The 23,880-nt window shown below is 46.0% G+C and overlaps 1 protein-coding gene across 16 annotated transcripts in view; it reads left to right on the top strand.

The window, feature by feature from the left end:
- Positions 1-23,880, top strand: part of LOC143280562 (tensin-3-like) — a 614,920-nt gene that overhangs the window by 554,110 nt on the left and 36,930 nt on the right. For all 16 annotated transcript variants that reach the window (XM_076585372.1, XM_076585299.1, XM_076585321.1 and 13 more), the window contains 3 exons: positions 2,162-2,245; positions 3,894-4,067; positions 12,600-12,802. In XM_076585372.1, coding sequence (XP_076441487.1) covers positions 2,162-2,245; positions 3,894-4,067; positions 12,600-12,802 — 461 coding nt within the window. The remainder of the gene's footprint in view (positions 1-2,161; positions 2,246-3,893; positions 4,068-12,599; positions 12,803-23,880) is intronic.

Raw genomic sequence — 23,880 nt, 5'->3', positions numbered from 1 at the left:
ACAAAATGCAGCAACGAAACGGGCACGTGTGCAAGAAGGGAAGAAGTGAGAAGAAACACGTTCACACCAATAGCTACAGTATGTACAGTGTCAATAAGAGAGAGAGGCAGGGTCACAGAAGAAAGGAGGAAGTAAGGAGAAACACGTTCACACCAATAGCTACAGTATGTACAGTGTCAATAACAGAGAGAGAGGCAGGGTCACAGATAGAACGGAGGAAGTAAGGAGAAACACGTTCACACCAATAGCTACAGTATGTACAGTGTCAATGACAGAGAGAGGCAGGGTCACAGAAGAAAGGAGGAAGTGAGGAGGAACACGTTCACACCAATAGCTACAGTATGTACAGTGTCAATAACAGAGAGAGGCAGGGTCACAGAAGAAAGGAAGAAGTAAGGAGGAACACGTTCACACCAATAGCTACAGTATGTACAGTGTCAATAAGAGAGAGAGGCAGGGTCACAGAAAAAAGGAGGAACACGTTCACACCAATAGCTACAGTATGTACAGTGTCAATAACAGAGAGAGGCAGGGTCACAGAAGAAAGGAAGAAGTAAGGAGAAACACGTTCACACCAATAGCTACAGTATGTACAGTGTCAATAACAGAGAGAGAGGCAGGGTCACAGAAGAAAGGAGGAAGTAAGGAGGAACACGTTCACACCAATAGCTACAGTATGTACAGTGTCAATAACAGAGAGAGAGGCAGGGTCACAGAAGAACGGAGGAAGTAAGGAGGAACACGTTCACACCAATAGCTACAGTATGTACAGTGTCAATAACAGAAAGAGAGGCAAGGTCACAGAATAAAGAAAGAAGTAAGGAGAAACACGTGCACACCAATAGCTACAGTATGTACAGTGTCAATAACAGAGAGAGAGGCAGGGTCACAGAAGAACGGAGGAAGTAAGGAGAAACACGTTCACACCAATAGCTACAGTATGTACAGTGTCAATAACAGAGAGAGGCAGGGTCACAGAAGAAAGGAGGAAGTAAGGAGGAATACGTTCACACCAATAGCTACAGTATGTACAGTGTCAATGACAGAGAGAGGGGCAGGATCAAGGAGCACTGTCGGTGTGCCCGAGCTGCCAGGAGTGCTGCTGGCATTATGCTTGCGCATGTCAGTGTTTGCAAGCGTGAACATCACTTGCACACTGTCTCTGTCTCTTTCTCAGTGTCTCTGTCTCTGTCTGTCTGTCTCTCTATGTATCTCTCTCTCACACACACACACACACACACACACACACACATGCACACGAGCGCACGTAAAAGCCCGGACGCTCAAAGCTAAAATAAGAGCTGTGTGTGTGTGTGTGTGTGTGTGTGTGTGTTGTGCTCATACATTTTTTTTTCTTCCAAAAATGATGTTCAGATGTGTCTCAAGAAAGAGCCGCATCTTGTGATTGAAGTTAATGTTCCGTGTGCACATAAATAAAGACAGAATACACATGATATTCACACAACTCCTCTAACCCCACACCACACCCCCACCCCCCGCCGACTTAGCGGCACACACGCATCCAGGCAATAAAATTAATACAAGGCGGTTTGGGAAGCGTTACTGAAATCGCTGTCACGTGAAGTTAAAACAGACTGGAGCGAAAAATTGCTGGGCTTGCTCAGTTTTGACGTTGAGCACTCCTAGCTTGGTATACGAAAGCCAAAGATTACATACATTTATGAAAGAGGTGGAACAGTTGCAGTTCATAATCAGAATCCATGTTGTTTATAGCGATTGACGAGTTACTAAAAATCCCCCGAACAGTCGCGCAGTGCGATGGGAAAGAAATGAAGGCGAGAGATGAGCTAGGGGAGGTAATTCACTCGCCGAATGCAAGCAATGCAGACGGATGTTTGAGTCGGTGGCTGGCAAACTGTGAATTTGATGGAGGCTGGCTTTTTGCATTATTTATGTTGCTTAGGTCCAAGTGCATGATTTGAAATATTGCAGTTAGCGTTTCGTGTTATGATTGATTGAAATATTTTTGTATGAAATATTGCAGTTAGCGTTTCGTGTTATGATTGATTGAAATATTTTTGTATGAAATATTGCAGTTTGCGTTTCGTGTTATGATTGATTGAAATATTTTTGTATGAAATATTGCAATTAGCGTTTCGTGTTATGATTGAAATATTTTTGTATGATTGTTTTGTTTCAGTGCCGACCAAGCACTGGACAGGTTTGCCATGAAACGATTCTATGAAGACAAACTTGGAGGGCTGCCTCTCCCCTCTCAGAAAAGGTGGATGTGTGTGTCAACTGTTATCCCCCACCCCCACAAAAAATATTGAACAACTATAATTTGTAAACGTGCGAGATGTGTCACCAACTGTTACAACACCACCAGTTGCGTCACAGCTATGATCAAAGATCTAAAGTGAGAATCACTTAAGGCGTGCAGGAAGAAGTGTCAGCTGAGTATGCTTTACAAAATGATAATTGGATTGGTTGACACCCAAAAGAACAGAATTGCCCCTCCGTGTTCAGACAAATAGCAACGAAAATAAAATCATGTATAAACCTAAATTTTCTATAGAACTATTCCAGCATGGAATTCCCTGCCAGCATCAGTAGCTGAGGCCCCCGAATTGGTGTCATTCAAGGAGGAGCTTAGCGCCTTGACCCCCTGTCTCAGAGGGGATACCGCGGATCAAAGGAGCGGCAATTGACAGGCTAGAGCTGTGCCGGTCGGGGTGATTCCCGGGGAGCGCGTCGCTAGCCGGAGAGGTCCTGAGTAGATACTGTGAAATAAAGATCCGTAGCGCTGTGCACACCCATATCGCTTGAATGCTCCAGACAGGACGGCATGAGCACAATATTGAACATGATGTGTGTGTGTGTGTCTGTGTGGAACATGACATGTGACAATTCGTACCTGCATCATCTTATTTTAACTCTGTTATTTGAAGTTTATTCTTGGGCTTCAAATTTTCTATGTGGTTTATTTTATGAGGACATTAAACTGGTTAAAGATATATTTGATTGAACATTTGATTCATTGATTTTTCTGATGGTCGTAGTCGGACACGACAGACTATCATTCATACATGAGATGGAATAGCGGCAGGGTTGGGACAGTGAGACTTAGAGCCGATCACTGTGTGCAGATACCTGCATTACTTTGCTGGCCTTCTGTCGGGTGCACACACACACACACACACACACACACACACACACACGCATGCACGCAAGCATGCACTCACACACACACACACACACACACACACACACACACACACACACACACACACACACACACAAACAAACACACACACACACACACACACGCATGCACACACACACACGCACGCACGCACGCACACACACACACACACACACACACACACACACACACACACACACACACACACACACACACAGGTTTGCGACAGTCAAGTCCCAGATTTTATTTTTATTGTGCAGATACCTTCACTATTTCGAGGACCTTCTGTCGGGCGCGCGCACACACACACACACACACACACACACACACACACACACACACACACACACACACACAAACACACACACACTACTTCGTGGCCTTCTGTCGGGTGCACACACACACACACACACACACACACACACACACACACACACACACACACACACACACACACACACTACTTCGCGGCCTTCTGTCGGGTGCACACACACACACACACACACACACACACTCACACACTCACACACACACACACACACACACGCTTCCCCCCTCCCATCCCCATCCCCCCCCACACACACACACTCACACATATACAAACACGTCGGGTGAACACACACACACACACACACACACACACACACACACACGAACAAATACACACACACGCACACACACACACACACACACACACAGACGAGTGAGAATCAGTGGCTGTGTGCAGATACCTTCACTACTTCGCGGGCCTCTTGTCGGGTGCCATCAAGATCAACACCAACCCTCTGTACCTGCACCACATCCTCATCCACGGGGTACCCAACTTCGACACCCGGGGTGGCTGCCGCCCCTTCATCAAGGTGTACCAGGGCATGCAGACCATCTTCACGTCAGGCGTCTAGTGAGTGCCATCTCCTTCCTGGTTAGGAGGATTCGTTGAGGACTGTGTGTGTGTGTGTGTGTGTGTTCGTGTGTGTCTGTGTGTGTGGGTCTGTGTGTGTGTGTGTGTGTGTGTGTGTGTGTGTGTGTGTGTGTGTGTGTGTGTGTGTGTGCGTGCGTGCTTGCGTGTGTGTGTGTGTGTCTTTGTGGAGGGATTACTCTGTGTGTGGGGGTGGTGGGGATTAATGTGTTTTTGTCTCTGTTTCCATTTACATCTTTTTTTTCTTTTTCTTTCGCATATACATATTAAAACATTTGTGCAAGCACGTACGCACGCGAGGACACACACTCTCTCTCTCTCTCTCTCTCTCTCTCTCTCTCACACACACACACACACACACACACACACACACACACACAGAGGCACCATACACACATACACACAGGCACGCACGTCGGCATACATATAAAAGCGTACTACACAAACATTCAACCCTTCATACATATCCTCATACAACACACGCGCGCACACGTACACACGCGCGCGCGCACGCTCACACTCATACACACATACGCACATGTACATGCGTATTTAGCCTAACTTCAGAAAGGGAAGGCTTCGAACCCACACTGACGCCCGCGTACAGAAAAGACGCTTTCATACAGATACACAGAACACAGTAATCAGGTTTCAAAGCGATACTGGTTCCGCGAAAAGCTAAACACTGATGTAAACGTATCAAGAAAAGCACACACACACACAAAAGAAAAGAAAAAGAAAAAGATCATTTTCTTTTTTAATTTTATAAAGTAACACTCATGCGTGTGGTTCGTCCGTCGGGATCGACGACGACCATCTAGTCATCCTGGGGGGGATGGGGGGGGGGTTGGGCTCTGTGGGTCCGCAGATGACTGGTCAGGCCAATCCGCGCCCGGAAGGTTCTGACGCAGTGTGTAACACTCACGCAGATTACACTCAAAGGCTTGCTGTGCTTCTCTGTGAACTGAGCCGTTTGATAGAAACTGATAACACTTTGATGTCGATAAGTCAAGTCAACCGTGTTATCTCAACTGTGTTATCTCTCAAGACAATTCAGTGACCGTGTAGGCCGAACAACTCTCATTACAAACATCCGGACACACACTTAAAACTTGAGACACGTGTATAATTGTTACTGTTTAAGGCATTCAAACAAACACATATCATAATATTACTCTGACATGAACAAAATTTACATATTCAAGAACGATATTTTATTGACAGTTAAAACAAGATAATGAACAAATGAATGAATAAATGAATAATGATAATAATGATAATTCAATTTCATATGCATTTGACCAACCAGCTGATTAGCTAATTAATCAATCAATAAATCAATCTGATTAGTTAATTAATCAATCAATGAATCAATCAACCAAATAATAATAATGATGATGATGATAACAACAATAATAATGATAATAATGAGTAGCCTTCTTTGACTGAGAGATCGGTTTAACTTGGTGGTCATTATGTAATTATTATTATTATAATGATGATGCTAATAATAATAATTATAATAATAATATTAATAACAACAACAACAATAGCAACAATAATACTACTACCACTACTAATAATGATAACAACAACAACAATAATAACAATAATAATAATGATGATAATAATAATAATAATGATCACAATAATAGTATTAATAATAATAACTTCAAACATAAAATTACACACACCAAGAAGAATACAGCTTACAGATTTTACGTCACCACACCGATAGCTTACAACTTTTCCTTGTTGACTACAAGCTGTGCTGAAAACGAATGTATATATAGATATATATAGATATATATATATAGAAGCTGATACAACAGCCTTGTATAGTGCCAGGGGACTGTTTACAGTTTCTTTAGGGGAATGGGGAGGTGGCCTTTTCTCCACACCCACGTGCAAGCCCTTTCTGATCGCTTCATCAGGTAAACACACACGCGTGGCAAAGAAAGAAAGAACACACCCTTTTCGGGGAGGTTAGGGGTGGGGGGCGCGGGGGGGGGGGGGGGGGGCGCGTGGGGGCGGGGGGGTGAAAGATGGTCCTGGGCAGACGACCGACCTTGGCGAGTTCATTGCCCTTTTCCTCGATTGTGTGTGTGTGTGTGTGTGTGTGTGTGTGTGTGTGACATACTATTTGCAGCTGATCTTAAGCCACGAAGCCACATTTTTTTCCCTCTCTTTAGTTTGCCTCTCTTTTTTTTCTTTCTTTTCGCTTGGAAGCTTTCCTCCTTTCTTTCTGTCTTTCATTCTTTTCAGGCTTCAACGTGCCCGTCTGTGGGTGATTTGTGTGTATGTTTGGGTGTGTGCGCGCGCGCGCGCGCGCGCGCGCGTGTGTGTGTGTGTGTGTGTGTGCGTGCACGCGCGCGCGTGTGTGTGTTGTTGTTGTTTTTTTCTCTGTGTGTGTGTGTGTGCATGTGTGTGTGCGCTCGCGCTCGTGTGTGTGTGTGTGTGTGTGTGTGTGTGTGAAAAGTCGACTTGTTATATTTCGTCATGGCCAACATGTGAAATATTCTTTTTCTTTTCGTTTTTTTAACCGTACAAAACCCAAACCATACTCAAATAGACAGTGGCGTATCTTGGAAACCCGGTTCACTTTTCCTCTAGCATTAACTCACTCAGTACGGCCAGTCCTCTCTTCTCCTCTACACAGACCCCTCGGATGTCCAGTGGGTGTCTGAATGACCCAACCTTTAGCTTCCGTCGTCAGAATTGTGGTATTCTTTGTCAACATTCACCTCTTCAGAACAAGAGCCTTCCTCTTGCAATATTTTGATGGTGGTAATTGGGGTGAAACGCTGTTAACGTCGTCTCTTTCGCCGTTCGTATGGAGAGAGTTAAAATCGTATAACACATTGTAAGTTTTACGGGGTATTCTATTATCCTCCATTTGTAACAGTCTGAACCAAAAACGGATACAATTAACTGCAGACACTAAATATATGGGATGTCTGTTTGTTTCACCGTAAACTAAATCATTGGGAGTTTGCCTATCAACACCTAACAACTTCTGCAAAGCAAACGTATGAACTAATTCAAAATGAACAGCAGCTTTATCTAGGCCCCACAATTCTGAGCCGTATTGCACAACTGGGTGCACCTGAGCATCAAATAACTTGATAAACAAATCAAAAGAAATATTGTTGAGCATGTGTAACTTTTTCGTGATACAGATTAAAGCGTTTTGAGGGGGAAAGAGGGCGGAAGGGAATTGAAATGCAGTTACTATTTGATACCTTTCGTTGACATCTTCTTTAGTCGCGGAAGCCTTGAAAGAAATTGCAGTGCAGGCACTCTCTCTCTCTCTCTCTCACACACACACACACACACACACACACACACACACACACACACACACACACACACACACACACACACACACACACACACACACACACACACACACACACACACACACACACACACACACTTACGCGCGCACGGACACACAAACACACACAAGCACACACAAGCACACACTTATAACACACACACACACACACACACACACACACACACACACACACACACACACAGAGAGAGAGAGAGAAAAGAGAGAGAGAGAGAAATACACACACGTCACTGGGGAGAAAATATACCTGAATAACTACTGAAGTCTATAGCCATTGTGATGACGCAGTGTCCGGTAGAAGCACACAGGCAACACTGAGGCAGCTACACCACACAGACAGCAGTAACAGAAGGCCCGTAGAGTAATTACCTGTACCCCCAACCTGCCCCCCCCCTCTCTCTCTCTCTCCCTCTCTCTTTCACACACACACACACACACACACACACACACATCCACACCTGTGTACGCCAGTCTTGATGAAGATGCCTGGCATTCCAGAGCATCTGACTGGCACCTCAGCCATTTGTACCTGGCCCTCTGGAACCCCCCCCCCCTCCTCCTATCCCGGTGTCGCATCAGGATTGACCCCCCACCCCCACCCCCACGCCACCCCGCCCCCTTCTCTCGTCATTCTGAGCTGGCTGGAAATGGCGCTCTTGGATAAATTTGGCCCAGTTAGAATAAAATTCAGGCTATTTGAGCAGAGCTTCTCCACGTTTTACCCTGCTAAGTGTTTGATGGAAAGGAAGGAGAGGGGGTGGAGGGGCAGTAAAGGCTAGCCCAGAACGACATCCCCCCTCACCCCCTTCCTTGTTCAAGTGTAGAAAAGGAGATGATTATTTCCAACCAAGGAGTGGAGTGGATATTCACTTACTTGACTTATGCCTCTTGACTCCTTGCGGAGCATGGGGCTGCAACAGCACTCCTCCAGCGGACTCGGTTTTGGGCTGTCCTCTTCAGCTGGGTCCATGTCCATGTCCATCCAGCTGCCTTCATCACTTGACCAACAGAAATTACCCCGGGGAGGTTGGGGGGGGGGGTGTCAGTCCCACTGAGGTGATAGTCGTGGCTGGCCCAGAATGACCCCCGGGAAAAAAAAACAACAGGGGGGGGGGGGTAGTCTGTGGCTGTTACACCGGCCCTCGGTTGCCAAGTTATCTTCCCCAACCATCGAACTGTGTAGGTATGGGGCATATTTAGTCGTGCGATCCTGGTTCTTTTTTTCTTTTTTCTTTTTTTTATGTGGAGTCGGCGCTCATGAAAGGAAAATACGATTATGAGCGAATCGTTTGCGTTTGATCAGATTAGGAAAGGGCAGTGGGGGTCGTCATGCTTAATTGCACATGCACCTTCTGGTCGTAATTTCACCTCTCTCTTTTTCCCCTTCTCATCACCTTCCTTCTGTGTCTGTTTGACTGTCTGTCTACTTCTCTTTCTCTCTCTTTCTCTCTTTCTCTCTCTCTCTCTCTCTCTCTCTCCCCTCTCTCTCTTAGCCCCCTTTTCTTTTCTTTCTTTTTTTTTCTCTTTCTCTTTTCCTCCTGCTCGTTGTCTCACCCCTGTCTGCCTATTCATATATTTCCCCCCCTCTTTCTCTCTCTCTCTCTCTCTCTCTCCTCTCTCCTCCTCTCTCTCTCCATCCTCTCCCCCAACCCACCCACACATTCTCTCTCTCTCTCTCTCTCTCTCTCTCTCTCTCTCTCTCTCTCTCTCTCTCTCTCTCTCTCTCTGTCGTCATCCAATTACCATGTTTCTACGAAACCGAGATTCACAGCCAGACATTTGTGTGTGTGTGTGTATGTGCCCATATTTTGTTTTCATCATTCGATTCCAAAGCTCGTTCGATTAACCCACCCCTTCCCAATACCAGTAAAAGCTTTGTCTAAACGTTTGCTAACTTGAAAATGATGTTGAGTCAGCACGAACAGTTGAATTCTTGGAGACAGACAGACAGACAGGCAGGCAAACATACAGTCGGTCAAGCACACAGGCACACGAACACACACACACACACACACACACACACACACACACACACAGATGGGAGAAGAAAGCAAGCCGATGAGTCATCCCCCAGCCGTGGCATCCACTCCAAGCTGACTTTTCTGATAACTTAAGTGGTCATGCGAAGTAAATAAAGCCCACCTGGATCTCGGTTCTGGATGGAGGCAAAAGGTAAAAGTGCAGGTAAAGGTAAAAAAAAAAAAAAAAAAAGAAGAAGAAGAAAGAAGAAGGAAGGAAGGAAGAACGCTGCTTGCCTCCACTCCGGACTGCCGTCCGTTTGTCTGTCTGTCTATGTGTCCGTCCGTCTACAGTATGTTTCTCTGTCTGTCTGTCTAAGTCTGTCTATCTCTCTCTCTCTGTCTGTTTTTCGTAAGTCTATCTCTCGTGTGTTTCGTGTGTCTGTCTGTCTGTCTGTGTGTCCGTCCGTCTACAGTATGTTTCTCTGTCTGTCTGTCTAAGTCTGTCTATCTCTCTCTCTCTGTCTGTTTTTCGTAAGTCTATCTCTCGTGTGTTTCGCTGTCTGTCTGTCTGTCTGAGCACATATCCGGAGAGGACTTTTCATCATGCATCAAAGTTACCTTTTTTTTTTTAACCTGTCGGGCTGTTGTTTGTTTGTCCGTGTGTGTGTGTGTGTGTGTGTGTGTGTGTGTGTGTGTGTGTGTGTGTGTGTTTAAACTCCTCTAAACTTCCTTTGCCATTCCTCCCATCCATCACACGGGAGATTTTTTTTAAGCCTCAAGGAGACAGAGGAAGGAAAGCGTATGTGCGATAAACTGGGAGTGTGGGGCGGGGGTGGGGGGTGGGGAGGGTAGAGTGAATATACACAGATACGGAATGTCAAGCGCGCGCACGCGTCCACACACACACACACACACACACACACACACACACACACACACACACACACACTTACTCACTCACTCACTCACTCACTCACTCACTCGCGCTCACACACTCACACGCACACGCACGCACATACATACACACACACACACACACACACACACACACACACACACACTTACTCACTCACTCACTCGCACTCACATACACACACACACACACACACACACACACACACACACACACACACACACATACACACACTCGCACACACACACTCGCACTCACTCGCACACACACACACACACACACACACACACACACACACACACACACACACACACACACACACACCACACACACACACACACACTCACACTCACACACACACACTCACACTCACACACACACACACACACACATGTACACTCACAAGCACGCACTTTCTTTCTCTCTCTCTCTCTCTCTCTCTCTCTCTCTCTCTCTCTCTCTCTCTCTCTCTCTCCCTCTCTCTCTCTCTCTCTTATTCATAATTTGCTGAGTTTTGCAGTTCTGTGCTCCTGGCTCCCACTGCAAATTGGCTTTTGTGATAACGGAGTGGCCATGAGAATTAATTAACGCGTGCGCACACTCACACGTATCGACGATAAACACACACACACACACACACACACACACACACACACACAGGTCTCGACTCCGAGACGTCACCTCAGCCAATTAGAAACGTCCTCATCATCGTAGAGTATGGCTGCAACGCTTTTTCGGAGGAAAAACAAAACAAAACAAGCAAACAAACGAAATCCATTATCTGTTATCAACTACACATGTACAAAACCGTGACCCACTGGTGCAGACTTCGACAGGGGTGTCTAATTCCTGTCCTATGCGAAAAAGTGCCAACTCATCCCAAGCAGAAAAAAATTCGAAAGTAACTGCGGCCAGTAGCCTCTTCCTTATTACTGCGATGATCCCGCAACGTCAGTAAGACACCACGAGGCAATCCAAGTTACCATTTCTCTGCGGTTTTCAGCCAGTCTGCTGATATGTATCACAAAGCCATCGTCTGCTGACAAATCTCATGTCTCCCTGGCTGTACAGCCTCCCTTTGCAGCGAACCGACACCAACTTTGCCACTTTCATCGGAAAGTCAGTTCAGTTCAGTTCGGTTTAGTTACTCAAGGAGATGTCGCTCCATTCGGACAATTCCATAAACGCTACACCACATTTGCTAAGCGGATGCCTGACCAGCAGCGTAACCCAACGCGCTTAGTCAGGCCTTGGAGAAGAAAAAAAAAGGGCGGGCAAAAACAAATAAATGGATACATCACTAAATTAATGAATAAATAGATAAATAAACAAATAAATAAATAACATACAAAAGTAAGCTGATAGATAATGAAGTGGGGAAAAAACGCAGGACGAAAAGAAATAGATAATCAAAGATGAGCAGTGTATGAGCTACAAGCTCGATCAGTTAAAGAAAAGTGTAGATCGGAAGTGATGGAAGTTCAGATTGACACAAAACCGAAACCAGTACACGATGATGAATCAGCTCTGGATTGGCCTCAAACCAAGAAGACTTATTGTGCATACTGAACAGCATACCAAACTCAACTTTGATGGGATAAAGAAGTACTCAGGATTGGGAATGGTCCGCGAAAACGCAGATTTCCGCGAACGTGAAAAAGAGATCAACACTGCGTATCGACACTTGCCTTGTGTGAGGTGATACGGCGGAGAGGAGGGTTGGGGGAAAGGTGGGAGGGTGGTGGTGGTGTAGGGGGATTGAACCCGAGGTGATGTGCGTAACATCCCGTCTGTCTTTCTTTGTTTCTTCCTCGGTTCTTTGTTCTTCTGTATGGCGTGTTTTTATCCTTCCTGTCTCTCTGTTTCTCTCTCCCCATCCACCCTCTCTCTCTCTCTCTCTCTCTCTCTCTCTCTCTCTCTCTCTCTCTCTCTCTTATCTATGCCACTCAAAATGTCTCATTTGTATATATCTTAACGTGTGCACCAATACTAGAAATAGGGGGAAAAAAAACAAAATAAAAAACCATCGTGTCACAAAACACACACACACACACACACACACACACACACACACACACACACACACACATACACACACACAAGATGAACTGAACTGAAATTCTAATTCTATGCGTGCGTGCGTGTGCGTGTGTGTGTGTGTGTGTGTGCGCGCGCGCGCGTGTCTCTGTGTGTGTGTGTGTGCGTGTGTGCTTCTATGTGTGCGTGTGTGCTTCTGTATGTGTGTGTGTGTGTGTGTGTGTGTGTGTCCCCCACCTTTCCAGCAACGTGACGGACAACATGCAGAAGGTGTGCATCTCCATCTCCCCGGGCATCCCCTTGCGGGGGGACATCCTGCTCAAGTGCTACCACCAGAGGGCGCGCTCGGAGCAGCGCGAGGTGGTGTGGCAGTGCCAGTTCCACACGTGCGCCGTGCAGGCCGGAAACGTCGTCTTTAGCAAGCAGGAGCTGGACGACGCTGTCCATGGTGAGTTGAGGTCTTCGTTGTTGTTTGTCGTTGTGTGTCAGGTCTTGTTTTTTGTGTTTGTTTGTGTGTGTGTGTGTGTGTGGTTTTTTTGTTGTTTTTCCAGGGTGGGTGAATGGTTGTTTTCTTCCTTCTCCACCTCTTGCCCGTTTTATTATTTATTTATTTTTATTTCTTTTTTTTAATTTATTTTGTTGTGTGTGTGTGTGTGTGTGTGTGTGTTATTTTTACTTTATTTATTTTATTTTATTTATTTTTATTGTTTGTTTGTTTTTTCTTGTTTTTTCTTTTCTCTTTTTTTCTCAAGACCTAAGTGCGTTGGGTTACGCTGCTGGTCAGGCATCTGCTTGGCAGATGTGGTGTAGCGTATATGGATTTGACCGAACGCAGTGACGCCTCCTTGAGCTACTGATACTGGTACTGATACTCTTGCCCGTGAGGCTGCGGGTGGCTTGAGCGATCTTCTTCACGCCCGTTTTCCTGGCTGCATGATTCACAGTGTGACCACCAGCACTTTCTTCACTTCTTTCCATGGGTCACTCCCTCTCTTATATTCAACACGCACCATGCAACAACAAGCACGTGTCTTGTTTTCTTTCAGTCTGTGTGAGAGAGAGAGAGAGAGAGAGAGAGAGAGAGAGAGAGAGCAGCGCTCAAGCTCGCGCACGCTTCAACACTTGATCTGACCCGGATGTCCTACGTGAGAACCCTCACCCATCATCTGCGCCCAAGGCCTCTGCCGGACCATTTATATATGTCTGGCGGTGGGACGGGGGGGGGCACAGGTGGAAACGCTATCCGCGCTACGCTTAGCAGTAGTGACAGAACCACCCCCATCTTAGGATAAGGCTTTCCGATAACAAGCCAGGATGACGATGATGATGATGATGATGATTTTCCTGAGTTTGTGTTGGCAGGAGCGTTCGTGTTAGTTAGGTCGGTCAGTGAAAGGTTATCGAAGGGCATGTGTGGGTGTGTGCGTGGGTGCGTGCGTGCGCGTTTTGAGAGAGAGAGAGAGAGCTGGGAAGAGAGGGAGAGAGAGACTCGGACTCACTAACTTGATACGAGAAACCCAAAGGATTTGTTGTCAAAGCACAAAATTGGAACGCGTTTCCTGGTTTCACAAAGATACACTCCTGATGTCTTTACAATGACAGACAGATACAGAAATAGACTGATATATGATGTGATATGATATTATATCATAGAGACATATACATATATAATCAGAATCAAATTATTATCTCACAGAAATAAAAGAGTGATGAAGTTTGAGGCACATTCACATTTCACGAAGAACAATAAAAGCGCAAATAAAAACACACACACACACACACACACACACACACACACACACACACACACACACACACACACACACGCAGAGAGAGAGAGAGCAGAATCAAAGCAACCGCGATTAGAAACGAAACGAAAAAGAAAAGAAAATAGCATCAGTTCCTTCATATCAGTACAATTTCCATTCAATTTACAACGTTAGCATCAGACACAACCTAGCCATATTATACCACGTACCGAGCACTAGCACTAGCACTGGCACTGCAGCCCCGTGTCGTGAAGAAAAAGGAAGATGACTGGAGACTTGTGTTATCTTCTAGCAAGCTCTCTGATTTCTCCTCATCCCGTATCGCTGACGGACTACAGTGACGAGAAGTATCCTGAAACCTTAATCGTTGTTGTGATAAGCTTTGCTGGGAGGCGAATAACATCTGTGGGCGGCCGCTGCTGCTGCTGCTGCTGCTTCAGATGCTGCCTTTTTTTCTTTTTTTTTTAAGGGGCAGGCATTGACCTGTACACTAGTAGTGCAAACATATAGTCTCAAGGCTGAGAGTTGGATCAGGATGCAGGTGTGTGTGTGTGAGAGAGAGGAGGGGGGGCGTGGTGAGGGGAAGTCGCGGGGGTGAAGGGTGATTGGGTGATTTTTTTTTTTTTTTTTTTTTAGTCACAACAGATTTATCTGCGTGAAATTCGGTCTGCTCTCCCCAGGGGGAGAGCCGCGCGTCGCCACTGTCCAGCGCCACCCATTTCTTTTATTCATTTTTTTTTCTTTTGTTTTCTGTCTGCAAGTGTGTGTGTTTTTTGTGTTTTTTTGTTTTGTTGTTGTTTTTTGTTTTGGTTGGTTGGTTTGTTTGTTTGCTATCAAAGAGGTTTTTTTTTCTCTCCATAACTTTGCCAGGGACATCCCCGGCCTTTGTTGTCGTGGGTTCTTTTACTTGCACTAAATGCCTGCGGGGGCCTCCGTTTATCGTCTCATCTGAAAGATTAGCACCCAGAATACTACTCCAGGTTTAGTAGAGGGAGTACAGGGGAGTTTTAAAAAAAAACTGCCCGTATCCAGCTCGTGCCAGTTGCATTGCTTGGTTCTAACTTTTTGACAGTTACACGTGACTAAATGCCTACATTGACCGAACTACGCCATTGGTCAGTTCCATACCACACACAGTTAGTAGCGGGTTACGACCATACTAGGCTCTTCCGTCCGAGCAATGCAGCTGGCTCCTGGCAGACTCGAATCCAAGGACATTCGCTTCCCATTTCGGGCACGTTACCACCGTATTATTAATAGCAGGCCAGCGCAGCACTGGCGGCAGGAAGGGAAGCTGTGCTCCTCTCCCCAGTGCAGCAGTAGGTCATACATCATCGTGATTGGACCCCCGCGGCCTGGGCACACCCACAGTTACTGTTTCATCCACCACGCCCACCCTCCCTCCCTCCCTCTCTTTACTTATACCCACCTCCACCTCCCACACACCCTTTTTTCCGAGCCTCCACATATCCTCGTACATCCCTCTCCGACCCCCCCCCCCCCCCTCCCCTCCCATCTCAGTCTCACCCACCCCAATCATCTGACAAGTGGCACTGAAAAGTCGCGCGTGTTAAGCACTCCATTCATGTCCCACTTCCCCACTGACTACACCCACCTAACCCTCCCACCTCCTGTCTGTTTCTGTTTCTCTCTGTCTCTCTCTTTCTCTCCATCTCTCTCTCCATCACTCTCTCTCTCTCTCTCTCTCTCTTTCTCTCTCTCCATCACACACGCACTCTCTCTCCCTCTCTCTCTGTCCATCACACACACACACACACACACACACACACACACACTCTCTCTCTCTCTCTCTCTCCATCTCTCTCCATCACACACACACACGCACGCACACACATATGCACACACACTCGCGCGCTCTCTCTCTCTCTCTCACACACACACACACACACACACACACACACACACACACACACTGTCTCTCTCTCTCTCCATCTCTCTCCATCACACACACACGCACGCACACACATGCACACACACACGCTCTCTCTCTCTCTCTCTCTCTCTCACACACACACACACACACACACACACACACACACACACATACCTTATCTGTCCATCTCACCCGTGCGTTGGCAACAAATACTCGCTTGTTACCATGTTTGTCAGAAATGCATCGTCGTTCAAGTTTGGTTTTTTTGTTGTTGTTTTTTTATGTCTGTCTTTTTATTAATGACCAGGATGTCAGGATGTTTACTAAATAACTTCAATATTGCGCACGCACAACACGTACAGTGTCCTATATGATTTAGTTTGGGAGTCCGCTGTTTTCAGATGTGTGTGTGAGGGTGTGTGTGTGTGTGTGTGTGTGTGTGTGCGTGTGTGTGTGTATGTGGTCTGTGTTCTTGTTTGCTCTGTTATCTGACTGTTTTGTTTTTGTAAAGTGCTTGCTTTCGGACTGTGTTTGAAAGCGCCGTATAAATGCATCATCATCATCATCATGTACTGTTTAAACTGTTCAAAAACATAATACCGGATCTCAGTTTAGCCAGCTACTTTGTCATCGTACGACGACGAGTCGGTGGAATAAAAAGGAAGAACAGTTTACGTTCCCTTGGTACTCAAACGCCACTGAGGCCAGTCTCAGACGCTAAGCCATTCGCACGTGCATACCGCGGGTGGATGAATGAATGGTACGAAGCGAGCAGAGCTGTTAACGGGCCGGGTTCACTAATGGGTTCACCCAGGACAGACCATCAGCGAGCAGAACAGGCAACAGGAGTGCAAGGAGGCGGAGTGTGTGTGCTCTCCCCTGTTTTATCTCTGCTGCATTCATATAACACGAGTCAGCACTTACGTGAATGATAATCATCATCATCTTCATCATCACCATCACCATCACCATCATCATCATCATCCTCACCATCATCATCCTCAAACGTACTAGTCGTATTTGATATAGCGCTGAAGCTTTGCGAAAACTGATGAATCAAAACGCTTTCACACCACCACCCCTCCCCCACCCCCAGCTTACTTTCAGACGCATAATTCATAACTCATACCTTTCTTTGTTGGCAACAGATACCGTGGACGAGAAAATGGGTGTATTGTAGGCAGGGGAGGGCTAATTTGGAAAGAGGTAGGTTTCACTTGAAAGAGAGCTGAGAGTAGAGATTTGATGAAGCGGGAAAACAAAACAAAAACAAACCAACAGCGATTCGTTGCACACACTGAAAAGGTGAATGTTGACAAAGAATACCACAATTCTGACGACGGAAGCTGAAGGTTGGGTCATTGAGACACCCACTGGACATCCGAGGGGTTTGTGTAGAGGAGAAGAGAGGACTGGCCGTACTGAGTGAGTTAAACCAGAGAAAAGAGTTGCGGCCATTGCTGAGTGTTTGAATGTGGGAACGCAGAAACAAGAGTATGGATTTTTTTTTTTCAGTCGATCAATAAAATTTTGTATCGTCTATCAACAGAATGGGTCGTGAAAATCTCAGAATAAAAATTGTAGTGATGGAAACCTTTTTACGCATTATTACAGTAGCAAAGAGAAAGCATGTGCGTGCATTAGGGCCTATTTGAATATATATATATATATATATATATATGTATGTATGTATGTGCGTGCATGAGTGCCCTTTGCCCCCTAAAACCCCCCTCCCCCACCTCCGCACCCCACCTCAGTCTTTCCCACATCCACACCTCATCCTCCATAACTCCCCCCCTCGCTCTTCCTCCTTACTCGTCCTTTTTCTTCAAATCTCTTCTTTGTTGTTGGTGTTTTGTTGTTGTTGTTTTCTTCTTCTTTTTATTTTTCCTTCCCCTTCTTCCTCTGTGTTTGCTTTCACTTTCGTCTCTTTTTTTTCTTCTTCTTCTTCTTTTCTTCTCTCTCTTTCTTTCTTTGTCCTTCTCTTGATCTTCAGTCGTCCTCGGGTGTGTTTTTAAAGTCATAAACGCTGAAAGACGAGAGAGAGAGAGAGAGAGAGAGAGAGAGAGAGAGAGATGTTCAGAGATTTTACCCTCCCCCTAAAAAGAAAGATTTCCCACTGTGGCATATGTTTACCCTTTGCAGGCCAGTTATATCCTCTCTCTTTTTTTTTCTTTTTTCTTATCAGCGAAAGAAAAAAAAGGAAAGAAATTAAAAATACAAAAAAATAAAATAAAAAAAGAGGAGGGAAGACCGGGTGGCTTCGGAGATTACTTCTGCCATAGATTTTTTTTTTCTTTCTTTCTTTCTTTCTTTTTCTGGACTCCCGTATCAGCAATCCAGTTTTGGTTCCTGCTTCATCCTTCCCGTGAGTTCATTTTAGCCCCCCACCCCCACTCCCACCCCCCCCCGCCCACCCCGCTCACCCACCCCACCCCCCTTCCACCCCCCGCTCCTTACCTCTCCCACATCTGGCTGTGAGCGTTCTCTTCAAGCAGCCATTTTTCTTCCTTCTTCCCCCTCTCCTCTCCTCACAGCCACGTAAAGAGGGTGGGGTGTGTGGGTGGGGGCGGGGAAAGGGTGCTGCTTTTGGTTCCTGCAAGGTATTTCTGGAACTGAACTACCTGTACGTGTGTCAGTGGCAGCAAGGAGCGTAGGGCATCGCCTTGCACGGAAAGTTTTTGTGTGTGTATATGAGGTGGGATAGTTTTGTGAAGACTCTCTGTCTCTCTCCCTCTATCCGTTCTGCTGGGTTGGATTTTGTTCTAAGGTGTGTTGCTTTTTGGGGGAGGAAGAGGAAGTATAGGAAGAAAGCTGTTGCTGGTTTTTTTTAGTTTATTACTTTTTTAGAGTTTTGTAGCTGGTTGATACGTGGAGAGTGTTTGGGAGACAGCAGTTTCTTTTCGGGTTTTTGAAAGCCGGCAGCTGTTAGCTTTCTTCTTCTCCTACTTCTTCTCCTTCTTCTTTGCCACGTACATCGTTGTCAGGTAAATCTCTCTCCAACTCTGTCTTCGTCGGTCTCTCTCTCTCTCTCTCTCTCTCTCTCTCTCTCTCTCTCTCTCAAGATCTATCACTATATCTGTCTCTGTTGTCGCAGTCTCTCTCATCTCACTCTGTCTGTTCGTCTGTTTTGTTTCTCTATTTCTCAGTCATTCTGTTGGACTCTTCTTCCTTTCATATGTTTAATAATTGTTCATTATACGTTTTTTAATTATTATTATTATACTTTTAGGGCATGAATTTTTTTTAAATACGACTTTTCTTCAATGATTGGATTGAAATTTAATCAAACTTACACGATTTGCATTGTCGAATACAATGTTTTCTGCTTGTTAAAGAAAAAAAAAGTATTTCTATGTTGTCCGGTTTCAGTTCTCGCATTAGTTTAACAATCATGACTATTTTTCTGTGTCCATTGTGCGTGCAGTGGGTTTTTTGGTGTGTGTTGTTTTGTGGGTTTTTTTTCCTTTTTCTTTGTTTTTATGTGCCATAGCCAGTGAGTCAGCGATTATGTGTAGATACTCTTACGTGTGTGGGAAGAGAGAAGAACGGAAGTGGTTTGAAGGTGTGTGCGGAAGGGGTGGGGGGGGGAGGAGGTGTGCGTGCGAGCGCGTGTGTGTCATTACCGGCGTTCTCACCTTCTCTAGTGATCGTTTTCAGAGAGAGGAAATCTCATCGTGCGGAAATGCCTCTCTGTGATGTGATGTTCTCGCTGTACATGTGTATAAGGTTAGCCTGGCATTTTCACTCTCAGGATGATGGAGCTCAAGGCTCAGAATGAAAACATGTATGATAACAGTTGGTAGTTATGCTCAATAGGTGGATAGTCATCTTTGATCTTTGAAGACAAAAATAGTTTCTGTTGTACTTCTCTCTCTCTCCCCTCTTTTATCCCCCCCCCCCCTCTCTCTCTCTCTCTCTCTCTCTCTCTCTCTCTCTCTCTGTGACCTTCACCCCAACGAAGAGACTGGAGAGCGTGTGCATGTTAGCCTTTTGGGAAAGGGAACAGAAGACAAAAACCGTTCTCTCCAAACAATAGGCTGCAACCAAAGAGACTCTAATCTACGAAGGCTCTTTACTACAGCGGCCATCAGCCAACACACAACACACTGTGTGATCAACCCCCGCCCCCATCCCTCTTCACACCAGCGTTCAGTGGGTCCACGGCGCCCCCCTGTCCCCCCCACCCCCCACCCCCTGCCCTCCTGGCCCCCGACAACATCCCACAGCCAACATTGTTCCGGGACAACATGGCTGTACTACCAGTGGGGAAATGTCACACTCGTGTCTGGCCAGATTATGCAAGTAGTATAATCTGCAAGTTGTGAAAGGGTAGGTGCGCAAGTAGAAACAAACAAACAAACAAACGAACCAAACCAAACCGTCATCAAGCGAACTCACGTGTAAGGGCGTGAGGCATAACGAAACAGGAAAATCACTTGCGAGCATTATGTCTTCCGACCGCCGTCGGGGGTTTTTCATGTGTACCATCAGTCTTGGTTAACCAGAAAGCACCAAACAGAACGGTCATACGTGAGATTTAAGTGTGGCGACGTGAAAGTAAAACGGCTGCGTCTATTGTGCAGTTGCTTACAGTGTGTTCGGTGTTGAGTGTTCTGTGGGAAGATGACAACAACGAAGACCGCCAGGCCTATCAAAGGTTTGTTGTCTGAAACCAAAAGCTGGCGGTGACGCATTACAATATTGTATGTCGCTTTCTGTCAGATTGCAGATCAGTTATCCCAGTCAAAAAGTGTTTTGCTAAAAACTCTCCGAATCGGTCTTGGATTTTTTTTTTTTTTTTTTTTTTTTTTAAGTGTTAGTTAATGGTACTGTTTGAAATGTTGAATACTCAGTGGAATGATAGAAAACGTATGAATGCCGTGCCTGCCGCAGAGAATAGGGTTGGTGTGTCGAGTTGCCAACTTGTGCACAAGATGAAAATTGGTATTATTTTTTTTTTTTTTTTTTTTTAAGATAACAATAAAGAACGTTTTGTGAATGTGGCGTCTGAAAGAACGCGTGACATTGACAGACCAGTTAGTGGCTTACCTCTGAAATGATTAAGATGGCGAAATATGCTGAAATGATACTACGTGTGGCCTACACAAGAACTCTTTTTTTTTTCTTCGCACATAGTGTAGGTGTCCGTGATGCGATGAGCACGTGCGACTAATGACAGGTTTTAGCGCGTCCCATTTCCAGCCCACCACGCCCCCCCCCCCCCCCCTACCTCCTCCAGATCCGTCCTCCCCACCTCTCCCCGTTCATAGTGAGGTGACCCCCACCTCTCCCCTCCCCGTTCATAGTGCAGTGACCCCCACTTCTCCCCGTTCATAGTGCAGTGACCCCCACCTCTCCCCTCCCCGTTCATGATGCAGTGACCCCCACCTCTCCCCTCCCCGTTCATAGTGCAGTGACCTCCACCTCTCCCCTCCCCGTTCATAGTGCAGTGACCCCACCTCTCCCCTCCCCGTTCTTAGTGCAGTGACCCCCACCGCTCCCCGTTAATAGTGCAGTGACCCCCACCTCTCCCCGTTCGTAGTGCAGTGACCCCCACCTTTCTCCGTTCATAGTGCGGTGACCCCCACCTTTCTCCGTTCATAGTGCGGTGACCCCAACCTCTGCCCGTTCATAGTGCACTGACCCGCACCTTTCTCTTTTCATAGTGCACTGACCCCCACCTTTCTCCGTTCATAGTGCGGTGACCCCCACCTTTCTCCTTTCATAGTGCGGTGACCCCAACCTCTGCCCGTTCATAGTGCGGTGACCCCCGTTCATAGTGCAGTGACACCCACCTCTCCCCGTTCATAGTGCAGTGACCCCCGCCTCTCCCCGTTCATAGTGCAATGACCCCGACCTCAACTGAAGTCCAGACCTGTGTTCAGCTATAATGATGATGTCTTCTTGTTTTTTTCGGACCCATGTGTCATTTACGTCACCGGAAGTGGCGCATCACCCTTGTCGCTGTAATGACGACGGTTAGTCGGGGGTCACTGTCAGTCAGACGAACGATGAGTCACGATGGATGCTGCCCCCTTGACAGCGAAACACGCTGGAATACTGGGGGTTGTGAGTTTGTGGCTGGTTCCATTCTGAACCTTGATGCTGACCCGCTGTTTGAGAACTGTTAAAGAGCTTGCTTTTTTGTGACTTCTGGATTACTGCGGCCGGATTTTTTTTCTTCTTATGTATGTATGTATGCTTGTATCTACCAATATATGTATCCATTTTTATATATATACATGTAGATAAAAGAGAGAGAGAGAGATGAGGAAACTTTATGTTTAGTTCAACACAGTTCTTGCATTCGAATGAACTTGAACTTGAATTTTATTTGCTACCGTTTATTTTGGTGCAGTTACGAATGATGGTTTGATCATTGGAACTCAACCTCCGAGGATTTTATCACGCATATTATCTGCTCATGTTGTCTTAGTCGACAAGGTTACAGCAACTGGATAAACACGATTAACATTACCACCAGCAAATCTTTCACCAGAATACCCATAAAATACTATCCGTGGAATGTTGTCACTCGGGTTTCATGCTGATGCCACGGACATAGAATTGGTACGAGTCTCATGCTGGGTTTATGAGAGTATCGTCCATTCCGCGTAAAAAATGTTGTTAATGTTGCTGTTTTATTTTTTATTGTTGTTTGGTGTTTTTTTTTAATCGGGTGCACGTATTTAGCAAGGTCATGACAGAAAAAGAGTGTGGGTTGCTTTATCAGGAAATGTGAGCAGGGTTTTTAGTGTTTTTTAGGTCCATCAGCACCGCGAGGAAGGCGATAAAGTGACAGGCGGTACGGATGTACCGGGGCAGCAGATAGCAGAGGGGACGACAGACAACAATATATCACTGACAGACGTGGAGATGTGGCCGGGCCCTGGGAGGGAGGGGAATCGTGGGGGGTGGGGGGGGGGAGTTTAGGACCACAGGGCATATCCTTTCTGCAGTCGCCTCTGCCCTCTCCCGCGAGAATAACACGTGCAGCTTTTGGCACTGGTCAAGAAATCAGCTGATAAAGGGTTTTTTGTTTTGTTTTGGTTTTTTTAAGAAAAAGGAAGCACACACACACACACACACACACACACGTACACACACACACACACACACACACACACACACACGTACACACACACACACACACACACACACACACACACACACACACACACACACACAAACGCGCGCGCGCGCGTGTGGATACAAGCATACTTCCTTAACCCACCTCTTCTTGATTGATGCCAGGAGTAAACTTTACGTGAATTTATGAAAACCACCTGTTTGGGTTGTTTGTTTTTGTTGTTGTTTTTTTCAGTTCTCCTTCAAGCCAGCCAATTAAATTGCTTCTCAGGTTGTAAATACTGATTGGTTCGTGTAGAAAACATTGCAAGAGCAAAGTAAAGCCTGATGAGTTTCTCTTTCTGTGTGAGCTGTTGCGATTAATTTTATGAAAATGCAGCTTTGCACTTCTTCTCCTCTCTCTCTCTCTCCATCTTCTTGTGCTGTCTTCATCATCGCCATCTTCTTCTTTTCTCTCCCAGAACTCAGTGAAGAGTCACTGAGATGCCCCACTGAGAACTGTTCTCCAGCTCTGTCGGTTGTGTGCGTCTCCAAGTTAGGAAATGTTTTTTTCACGTCCGCTCGGCAATGTTGACTCTCTATCGGTTCTTCTTCTTCTTCTTCTTCTCCTCCTCCTCCTCCTCCTCCTCCTCCTCCTCTTCTTCTTCTTCTTCTTCTTCTTCTTCTTCTTCTTCTTCCCCTGTGTCTATCTACTTCAATAGTTTGATTGATTGATATAGATACTTATATAGCGCCCATCCTCGGTCCAGAGACCAAGCTCTAAGCGCTTTA

Source organism: Babylonia areolata, chromosome 1 (assembly GCF_041734735.1).
Source record: "Babylonia areolata isolate BAREFJ2019XMU chromosome 1, ASM4173473v1, whole genome shotgun sequence".
Taxonomy (NCBI): Eukaryota; Metazoa; Mollusca; class Gastropoda; order Neogastropoda; family Buccinidae; genus Babylonia; species Babylonia areolata.
This window is presented reverse-complemented; position numbering and strand designations above follow the sequence as displayed.